A 10,754-nucleotide genomic window follows, 5' to 3' on the forward strand; every position below is an offset into this window, starting at 1 on the left:
TTATTGGTTAGTGCTGGTTAACGATTTATAATATTTGGTTCATTGTCGATTATTTGATTGTTATTATAAATATTAACTTTAATAGACAGTTACTCATATAAAAAATAGAAATTCAGAGTAATTTTGGAATGAGACCGTAATCTAATATTAAACATTTTTTTTACGCGAATAAAAAACTAATTTTCCTCATAATTAGTGAAAGTACTTTGAAATGTCCCTAAACACATTACACCTACTTTAGCATACTTGCTTTTCCACCATACATACATGATCACATAGATCATCATCATCTTCATTAAAAACCATGTAATATATATACCCCCACACACATCCCCAACCAAAGCTCATTTACTAAAGGGTCAACTCTCAAACCCAACTCTAACTCAACTCCAACCGTCCTTCCTCTCTCTCTCTCAGTCTCCCTCTCCACCTCCACCGCAAACTACCGCGGCCGCCGCCATGTCGTACAAGGACTGCGGCCAACACGGATACAACAAGCGGCGAAGGAGGTTTAAACGCTGCTGCGCCGGGCTCCTAATCTTCAACTTCATCCTGCTCGTCACCATCCTCATCGTGTGGGCCATCCTCCAGCCCTCCAAACCCCGCTTCATCCTCCAAGACGTCACCGTCTTCAACTTCAACAACTCCGTACCCAACGTCTTCTCCTCCAGCTTCCAGGTCACCGTCTCCTCCCGCAACCCCAACGACAAGATCGGCATCTACTACGACAGGCTCAACATCTACGCGACATACCGTAATCAGCAGATCACCTTCTCCACGCTCATCCCGCCGGTGTACCAGGGTCACAAGGACGTCAACGTCTGGTCGCCGTTCATCTACGGCACCGAAGTCCCCATCGCGCCGTACAATTCCCTGGCGCTGGACCAGGACAAGAATGCCGGGTCGGTTTTTTTGCTGCTGAAGATGGACGGCCGGGTGAGGTGGAAGGTCGGGACTTTTATCTCGGGCAGGTACCATTTCTACGTTCGGTGCCCCGCTTTTATCCCTTTGGGTCCGAAGAACAACGGGGTTGTGGTCGGAAATAACGCCATCAAGTACCAGCTGCTGCAGCATTGCAAAGTGAGCGTGTGAAGAAGAAGATGGACGGGAACTGGAGGCTAAATGTTACCGTTAAGACGCCGTTAGTTCATTTTCTTTAATTTTTCTCAAATTTCTTCTTCTTTTTTTCTTCTTAATTTGAACTTTTAGTTGGAGTCTTTGCGTCTGGTTATATAATTATATATACGCTTTGGTGTTTTGAATTGTAAATTTTGCTATAGAATAAAAACGGAGGATTATGATACAACGTATAGCAAAATTGCAGTCGGTCGGTGGTGATTGATTTTCAATTGTATAATTTAAATTTATAGTTTATTTTATATAATTCAATAATCATGCAATTGGATACAGGTGGAGGTTGGGGTGTCATTTTCTTTCAATTTATATTTTTTTTTTCTCTCTTCTAATAATTTTATTTTCTTTTGGGGAATTACTTAAATAAATTATGTCAATTTTGTATTCCTCAAGCTATATGGACATCATCCTTCCCCCTTCATCATTAATTTAGTTGTACCACTTAGCTGGAGAAGTCTTCGTCAACAATTTAAAATTTAGAATCCCACTTTTTTTTTAATTCTCTCACATGGGATGAGTCTTTTTTTTCTTTTTCTTTTTTTAAATTTTATAGAAAAGAGTTTAATTCGATTGGCATAAAAATGGCCAGAAGCTAAGGAAAAGGAGAAGAATATGAAACATACATTAATCCGTAGTAATGCAGTTATATTGAATGTGATGAAATGTTGCTTCCATTATTTACGAGTGGTCCCACTTGGGAAGGTTGGTGGATGGGGCCTACATGGGCTTCATGGGTTTATAAAAGAAACCTATAAATGATATTAGGGCAGGCAGGAAGAATCGAACTTAAAATCTTAGATGCATTGATAAATACTGTTAATTATTTTAGCTATAAATCTCCTACCGGATAAATGTGGCTAAAATTGGTGGAGCTGTAGTAGCTAGGGTGGGGATTATTAGGAATTTTGGATGCGTTGGTTTTGGAGTGGAGTTTATTTATCGTCTTCCACACGGTGGTGGTGGTCCTTTTCAACCCCCCCTCCTCTAAGTGAGAATTTGCTCTTTCTACCTACTAATAATGGAGAGATGGAAAGGGACTTTCATGAATAAAAGTTTTCAACATATGGCTCTCATAAAATGTGACATATTGTTGAGCTAAGGATATATAGAATAGAGTGAAGAGATAAAGAGTGGGGGGGTGGTCTGTGTCAAGCTCTGAAGCTCATCACATGATTGCGTGCACAATGAGTCAAAAGCAAGCAGACAGAATTATATTGTGCGCATTCATAAGATTTTGGTAGCATTTTGATGAGTTCAAAATTATTGGCATGATCAATTAAGATTAGGATCCAGAGGAGTTGGTGTGCATGTTGATTTTGAGTCATTTTGATCACAGCTGGCATGAACAATTTTAAATAAATAAATAAAACATAGCATAAATGAAATAAGGTTGAGATTTGAGAGGCCTGTCTCAAAGAGGGGAATTGGGCTGCCTGGCCATGAAACGCTTACAAAAACCATCAAAGTGAAAAATGAAGCAATAACATAAAACAAAATTTTCATGTTTGGTGGGTGGCTTTGGTAATATATTAGTTTGACATGGCGAACCGACTTCAAACCCTAAAAAGTCTAGGGAGTTGCCCTAATGCGACTTTCAGGTTAAAAGTAACATGGGGGGCATCTTATTAATTCCACAATGTCTAAACTATGGGAGGCTTCCTGGTTTTAGGACCAAAATATGTGAACAAAATAACTTCACATGCCAACAGCAACCCAACTGGTGACACACTTGTGACAAAATCTCATGACTCGGGAAGAAGAACATGTCCCAAGAAAGATAAGAAGATAAGTTCTAGCAGTACTCAAATAAAACCAAAATAGGATTCCATTTCTTCCCCAAAAAATAGTAGGTTCATGGCATGTTTATAGGGAGAAAACCCGTCCATATGCTTATGCGTATAATGAATTTAAGTGATTTTAAAGTCCGTTTGGATGAGGGATTTAGGCTTCCATGAGATTTATAAATCTACATTGGCTAAATGCCTTGTTTGGCAAGTTCAAAAAAAGAAACTTCAAAAATGACTTGGGATTTAAAGGAGGGATTTGTAAAGCCCAAATTCCATTATGAAATAACACCTAAACATGCATTACTTTGAAATTTCCACACTCGAACGCGACCAAAGCCAACGACAAAATAATTAGCCAAACAACGAATTTTACTAATCTCATCATTGTGAAGTCCCTCACCTTAAAATCCCATCACTTCAAAATCTCTTATCCAAACACAACCTTAAGCAATTTTCTCAAAAATTCATTTAAAATCACTTACTTAAAATGATTATTAACCTATCTAGAATCATTCACAAACAAACTCTTAATCTTGAAATCGGTTGCTATGGAAACCTTTTAACACTAATCAGTGCAGATAACAAATTACCTTTCGGAGTTTTGGGCTATACTGCCTTCTGCTTCAAGTTAGGCTTTGTGATCTCTAGGCCTCATGAAATTACACATGTGATCTGATGGGCCAAGTTGGGTCAGGCATGGATCCATGAAGATGCATCGGTTATCCCACGAGTTCTATTTTCTTCTCTTTGTTTCGAAACCCTAAATTTAAAAGTCCACAAGTTAGGCCAGTTTTGATGAAAGAAAATCTAAACGCATCCATTTTAATCGTGTGATATTTTTCAGGACAGGTGGACTATACAGCGTTAAAATAGTCATACGAAGACAGAGATCACTACATGTCACATGTGATGATGTCAATGGTTTAGAATTGGCCGTAAAGAACTCTGAACAAGTCATCCACGAAAGCTTTATAGATAGACTTTGGCCATGCATAGTTTATTTAAAATTCATTGTCATATCTGTGGATTTGCATGAATTTCAATTCAACAGTGGAGATGGACATTTTCTTTTTTTTTTGGTTTTTTTTCGGTATGTGCGTCAACACGGATTAGGTTGCTTAATTACAATGTCGTTTGGCGGTGACAAATCATATTACTAAATGTAAGAAAGGAAGTTAATTGAGCTGGGTTTTTTGTTTTTTCACAAACAAAACGACAGAATGTTTTTTAAAATATATAAATTTTTTGCAAAAGGTCAACACACCTAACTTAACGAACATAAAAAATGTATATCATGCTCGTATGTGTGTGAATTGAACTTACCAACAGCCCGCTTATTTGGTGTACTTTTACATGAGCATTGTAGGAGATGCAATTGAATATATGATGAAAATGTGAAACAAAAATGGATTAAGGTTAGAGTTATTGTACACATATAGGTGGCCTAATATAGTTTTATAAGTTTCTTTTTTATGTTTTTTTAAAAGCTAGCCGTCACACATGGCCGTTAGAACGCTTTTTTTCTTTTTCCTTTTCAAATCTTTCTTTCATTTGAATTGTAAGTATGAAGTGTTTAAGCTTCTTTTTTCTTTCTGGCATTGTTCATCAAAATTAGCTTCATGAAAATGTCAACATGGTTAACAAAATATTGTTATTTAATCTCTTTGAAATCATAATTCAAGTGATTAAGAGAAATTACTTTTGCATCCGTGATTGAGGAATTCAAACCCAAATTCTAATTAATAAATATTTAGAATTGAAGTTACTGGGTTCTTTTTTTTCCTTTCAAAATTTGGTTTGGTATTAGTTTTTATATTTAAGATTTGGTTCGGTGGAGGTATTAACTTTTGTAACCTCTTTGTCCTTTTGGGGTATAATTATGATTATGAAATTGAAGTACGATAGAAACAGAGGGAGGCAAAAGTCAAGCAAAGGCCAACGGAAACTACCAGGAACCACCTGCCTATCCCACACGCTGACGCTGAGTATTAAGTCCCTCGAAAGAGACTTCCTCGCAAAAACACTAAACACACCCCCCTTCCCACTTCTAAATCCGACCTTCTAAAGCAACCGCGTTTTTCATTTTCCAATCCCACCCCCCACGCGGCCTTGCCGCATTCCTAATCCCACCCATATTCGCCCCTTATATATACCACACTTCACCTTCTTCATCTCTCATTCTTTACTCTCTCTCCCTCTACCCTTTTGCTTATAATTATAATTTGATCTTTTCTCAATTCTCTCAGCCATGTCAGAGAAACAATCTCATTTGAACGGGGCCTACTACGGCCCCTCAATCCCACCCAAATCCCAAGCCTACCACCGCCATGGCCGTGGCAGCGACCCCCTCGGCTGCTGCTGCGGCTGCATCTTCAGCCTTATTTTCAAGCTCATTATGACCGCCGTCGTCATAGTGGGCCTGGCCTTTTTCATCTTCTGGCTCATAGTCCGCCCCAACCACATCAAGTTCCACGTCACCGAAGCCCACCTCACCCAATTCAACTTCTCCAATGACAGCACCCTCCACTACAACCTCGCCCTCAACCTCACCATCCGCAACCCCAACAAGAAGATCGGGGTCTACTACGACCGCATCGAGGCCAGGGCCATCTACGAGGACCAGAGGTTCAGCACGTACACCTCGACGACGCCCTTTTACCAAGGGCACAAGACAACGAACGTGGTGAACCCGGTGTTCCAGGGCCAGCAGGTGATCCCAGACACGAAAGTGCTCTCCGAGTACAATGAGCAGAAGAATAGTGGGGTTTACGAGATCGACGTCAAGCTTTACCTTCGGGTTCGATTCAAATTCGGCTTGATCAAGACCGGCAAGTTCAAGCCCAGGATTAAATGTGGGTTGAAGGTTCCTTTGACTCAGAATGGGAGCTCATCAGTTAGCACTTTCGAGACTACCAAGTGTGACGTTGATTACTTCAAATCAATCTAAGCTCCACAGCTTACCACTTCATATATCTTCTTGTTGATCCAGTCTCAGATTATTATTTTTTTACTATTCTTTTGTTTTTTTGTTTTTGTGTTTGTGTTGATCCAGTCTTAGATTATACACTAGAGAGATATATGATTTCTTTTGTGGGTTTTGATACCTACTTACGTTACGCATGTTCATAAATAAAATAGTGTGTTTAGTAGTTCGCCTTTTGCTTTCTATGATGGTTATAAAATTGATGCCTTTAGAAAAAGATAATAAAAGGACCACTTCAATTGGGGATGGCCTGCATTGACTAGTTTGAGGGAATACCAACCATTCACTCACATTCGCTCTCACGTTAGCTGTCTCTTTGGTCACTCATGGGTCACATGGGCGAGTTTTGCTGGAAGAGAAGACAACACATACAGTAACACTCCTCCTTGTTTGTACTCAAAAAAAGATGCTCCTTACCTTTCTGTCTTCAGGGACCGGATTGGATGACGTCGCTTAATTACAACTCCGTAAACGTAGATTGCTGGCTAACTAATCAATCACTTTGCAGAGCAGTTTGTCATTTGTGATGACTCCTTCAACGGAAATTACGTGTAGTAAGTAACTGGCAAAGAATGTGAAAAGCCGTTTGAAATCTTCACCCTCCTTATTGAATATTGAGGAACAATTTTCTGCTGCTATCACATTCATATTGGTCAAATTGCCTCTATGTCACACTGTTTGGTTCAATATAAATGAATAAAACAAGGTGTCAGCCAATGTGATCTTAGCTCAGCGGTAGAGTTTGTTGGCATACATGCAATTGGTCCGTGTTTTGATCCCCATGGTATTAATGCGTGTGAAAATATCAAGACCCCATTTGGTTCACGAAATGGATTTGAAGGGAAATCATTTCTCATGTCATTTCCCAGTGAATGGGAATGAAAGATTCATTTTCCACGTTTGGTAATGTCGGGAAAGTAACCGGGAGATTTCACTTTGTTTTCTTTCCCATGTTTGTTTTGAGTAGGAATGAAAAACAAAGTTTGTATAATTTTCCAATTGTACCCGTATTAAATCAAATAAAAAAAAGAATGCATTTAATGATACGTTGTAATTATAAATTGTTCATATGGACAAAATAGTCACGAAAATTGTGCATTGAATGTTAGCTCATTTTTCCAAACTTTCCCATGATGAGGGAAAACAAAACACAAGTTAAGAGGAGGGCTTCACTTTCCCCCCTACTTTTTCATGTGCCAGGCAATCATTTCCCATGCTTGGACTTACCAAACATGGGAAAGCAATTGAATTCTCATTCCCAAGCCTCCTTTCCTATGAACCAAACAGAGTCTAAGTGTTAAGCATCGTTGGGGAAAACATATAAAACTAGACCTAGTTGGCAACAATATGTTCTTAAAACTAAGCACACACTAAACATCTAAACCCAACCCTACTGAGCAAGGGATGAGCCCAAATACCCTTGGTTGACCACGGCCACAACCCAAACTATTCATGAGGTTGGAACAAAAATGCAGGAAATAAGACCACCCATTTTATCCTATATCCAACCATGCAGTGGGAAAAGCCCAAATCATTGTTCTTCAACCTTGCCCAAATCAAATTATGACTAGGCCCAAAATGTATAATAATCTTAACCGAAAGAGTAAATATGGTATTGAGGAACACTTAATTAAAATATATTTCAAAGAAAAGTCTAAGGGTTCGTTTGAGAGTGATTTTGGATAGGCTAATAATCACTTTTATGGAGAACCACTTCTCCATATAATCACTTTAAGTGATTTTATTAAAATGATTTTATAGAGAAGCACATGGGAGGTGCTTCTCCCCAGAATCACTTTAAATCACTAAAAGTGATTTTCTAAAGAAGCATGTTGGAGGTGCTTCTTCCCATAAATAATTTTGGCATATCTAGAATTACTTTCAAACGAGGCCTAAATCATATTTTCATCAAATTAATCACTCACAGCTTCTTCAGTTATAAGTTTCCTAAACATATTGAGGTGGATGAACATTTCATCAATGAAAAGATTGAGAACAAAATCATCTACCTACCCTTGGTGAAATCAAAAGATAAATTAGCAAATGTCTTGACTAAGGTTGTCTCCAGACGAGTGTTTCATGACTCTCTTATCAAGGTGGGTATTAGTGACATGTATACACCAACTTGAAGAGAAGTGTTCACGTGAGTTAACCTAACAAATTAAGGAGATTTATTTCCTAAGTCAATTATGTGATTTATTTCCTCTTGTTTTTTTTTGTTTTTTGTTTTTGTATAATTAACAATCCTTGTATTATTGGGGAGATATTCTTCAATTTAATTATGAATCATATTCCTTGTAAAGAACATATGTAAAATACTATATATCTCCTTACAGAGAAGAAATAAAATCATCCAAAAATATTTAAACCATATTCGTCTTTTAACATACAAGTCCATTTTCTTTAGAAACAACAAATATATAGTTTACTATGCTATTAGTGGGAAAGCTTTTTGTTCGTCTTTATAGTTTTGTCACATAGAGTAAATAATTTATGTGTTATAAACGAGAGAGCTGATTTTCTCACTTCTATTTTGTACATTGCAAAAAATTTGTAAATTTTGATTGAGATGACAGCAAAACTACAGGTATTTACACCAACGTGTATTCATAGCTTAAATAATGCATATACAGAGTTGCATACTTTTGCTTTTCCATCCATTTCTGTACTAAAAGCATCAGCAATCAATGATCACCTAAACCGCTACACTTGCCATGCAACCACATTTATTGAAACCCAAAACACAATGCTACCGGTTGCCCCAAAATTAATAATTAAAAATTAAAAATTAAAAAAATTAAAAACCAGTAACACACCATCGCCCAATACTGTGCTTGCTAACATGGCAAGATCATCGCTTGACCCGACAACCCAAGCCCAGGACCCTACCCAGCCCCACAAATTAAAACGAGCTTCTTTATTACATGCTACAAGTCTCACGACCGGGAGAAGGCGACGGAGTATAGTACGGCGGCGAAGCACAAGGAGTCGAAAATGGCGTCGTCCCGTCGTCCACCTCTACACTCATCACCGTCACAGCTACGTCCAGCACCACCGTCGTCGCCGTCTTCACCTCTTTCTCCGCGCACGACGAGTGCGTCGTCGTCTCGGCGAAGTCCAGACCCTTTCTCTCCTCCTCCTCCTCGATCGTGAACAAAACCCTTGACGACACGCCGTACAGTGCCTGCTGCCACTTGAACACGTCGTCCACGTCAACGTCGACGCTTCTGTGGTGCTGTGAGTGAGGCGGGTTTTCGTGGGGCCCGATCCGGGTCTGAGACTGAGACTTCAGCCGGCGCCGGAGGAGGAAGAAGAGCTGGGTTGCTAGGGCTGCGAGAATGGCCGCAAACACTACAGTGAGCGCAGTCCCGAGCTTGCTAAGACCACCATTCATGTGTCCGTGCGTATAACTCAATGTCTACAAGTTGTTTGTGTAAATGACTCTCTGGGTTTTTTCAGTGTTTTAAGTTAACGGGTGGTTGACCGGCAACCGGTTGTTTACAGGGAAGGTAAAGCGAAGAAATGGGTTTGAAGAGATGGAAGGAAGTGTGGTTTAGCAGGTTGCCGGTGGATGAATGGATAAAGGTTTTGTAAAAAAGAGAGTGAGGGTGAACTAGGCGTGAAGGAAAACGATGTTTTTTCTTGGAAATGTGGGTGGGTGGGGTGAAGAAGAAGAAATGTGGACAGGATCCGAGCAAGGAAATGTGTGATGGCGGTGGAGTCGAAGGAGTGCTGAGTTGGAGTTTGCATTGAAGTTTGAATTAATTTTGGCAGTTGAGTTTGGGGGCTTATCTGGTGTTTTGTAATTTGCTACCATTTATGATGTTGTGCAAACACCTAAAAGGCCGCAACTTCACGTTTTTTGGGATGCCAAAGGTCCTATAATTTTCTCCTATAATTCATTATGATGAGTTTTCAATTTCGTGCGTTTTTCTCATAAAACATCTCCGATGTTCATTAAATTATGAGATTTATAGGGAAATATTTTGATTTTTAAGTTAGCAAATTTAGCTCTTTAATATAGACAAGCAAGTAGAATTTGAAGAGCAAAATTTGTTTTTTGTTTTTTGTTTTTAAACGATATTGGAGTATAGAGAAATCGAATCTAGAACCTCGAATGCAAAGATAATTATTCTTAATCACTTAAACTAAAAGCAACTTGCAAAATTTGCTTCTCCGGTGGGGATCCTTTAGAAGTATCTCAGCAATTGGCGTGAGAAATAATCACTTGGGCCTTTACATTTCAACAAGTCTGCTGGAGAGCTGTACTTGGGCTGGTTGAACCAGACAACAAAATAGCAACCTGATCTTTATTCAATTGAACCCAATTGCTCACAAATATTTTGTTCGGCTTTTTCATATCATCTTGGGCCTACTTCATTCCAATGCAATTGAATGGGAACAGTTCATATTCATCAACAACAGTGCTTGAAGGCAACCGACATTATTATTTTCTTCAAGTAAAATATAATAAATCATGGAAGATAAAGGGACAAGAGGACACAATTATTTCTCTTATTATTATTTGTTTGTTTGGGTGAACAAAGTCTAGTCCAATGAAAAAGGACTTTGACTTACAGATAAGAGGTTTCAGATTCAAACACCTATGATATCATTTGTGTGTGTGTGAGAGAAATCTCCCCTCCCATCTAGTTTAGACCATCGCTTATACTCAAAAATTATTATTTGTTTGGTAAATAATTCATTGAATCTCTTGTTTTATAAGATTTGATTGGCTAGAAATATTTTTTGGAAGGAAAATCAATAATTTGAGTTTTCAAAATCAGAGTGTGCTATAGTCTATATATGTATAAGAACAGTAAGCTTAGTGAAAGTGCAAGGTACTACAT

General features: G+C 38.6%; 3 protein-coding genes across 3 annotated transcripts; 2 read left to right on the forward strand and 1 right to left on the reverse strand.

The window, feature by feature from the left end:
• Positions 328 to 1,409, forward strand: LOC18769583 (NDR1/HIN1-like protein 1). The gene has a single exon (XM_007202504.2). The coding sequence runs from the start codon at positions 460 to 462 to the stop codon at positions 1,090 to 1,092; it is 633 nt and encodes a 210-aa protein (XP_007202566.1). The 5' UTR covers positions 328 to 459; the 3' UTR covers positions 1,093 to 1,409.
• On the forward strand, positions 5,043 to 6,087 carry LOC18769622 (NDR1/HIN1-like protein 3). Its single transcript, XM_007202451.2, has one exon. It carries the CDS (start codon positions 5,170 to 5,172, stop codon positions 5,866 to 5,868), a length of 699 nt encoding a protein of 232 aa, XP_007202513.1. The 5' UTR covers positions 5,043 to 5,169; the 3' UTR covers positions 5,869 to 6,087.
• Positions 8,444 to 10,090, reverse strand: LOC18769575. The gene has a single exon (XM_020567850.1). It carries the CDS (start codon positions 9,296 to 9,298, stop codon positions 8,825 to 8,827), a length of 474 nt encoding a protein of 157 aa, XP_020423439.1. The 5' UTR covers positions 9,299 to 10,090; the 3' UTR covers positions 8,444 to 8,824.

This window comes from Prunus persica, chromosome G7 (genome assembly GCF_000346465.2).
Source record: "Prunus persica cultivar Lovell chromosome G7, Prunus_persica_NCBIv2, whole genome shotgun sequence".
NCBI classification, from domain to species: domain Eukaryota; kingdom Viridiplantae; phylum Streptophyta; class Magnoliopsida; order Rosales; family Rosaceae; genus Prunus; species Prunus persica.

What these genes read in the sequence shown, in the direction of transcription:
- LOC18769583 (XM_007202504.2), top strand. Translation starts at nt 460, where the DNA reads ATGTCGTACAAGGACTGCGGCCAACACGGATACAACAAGCGGCGAAGG.
- LOC18769622 (XM_007202451.2), top strand. Translation starts at nt 5,170, where the DNA reads ATGTCAGAGAAACAATCTCATTTGAACGGGGCCTACTACGGCCCCTCA.
- LOC18769575 (XM_020567850.1), bottom strand. Translation starts at nt 9,298, where the DNA reads ATGAATGGTGGTCTTAGCAAGCTCGGGACTGCGCTCACTGTAGTGTTT.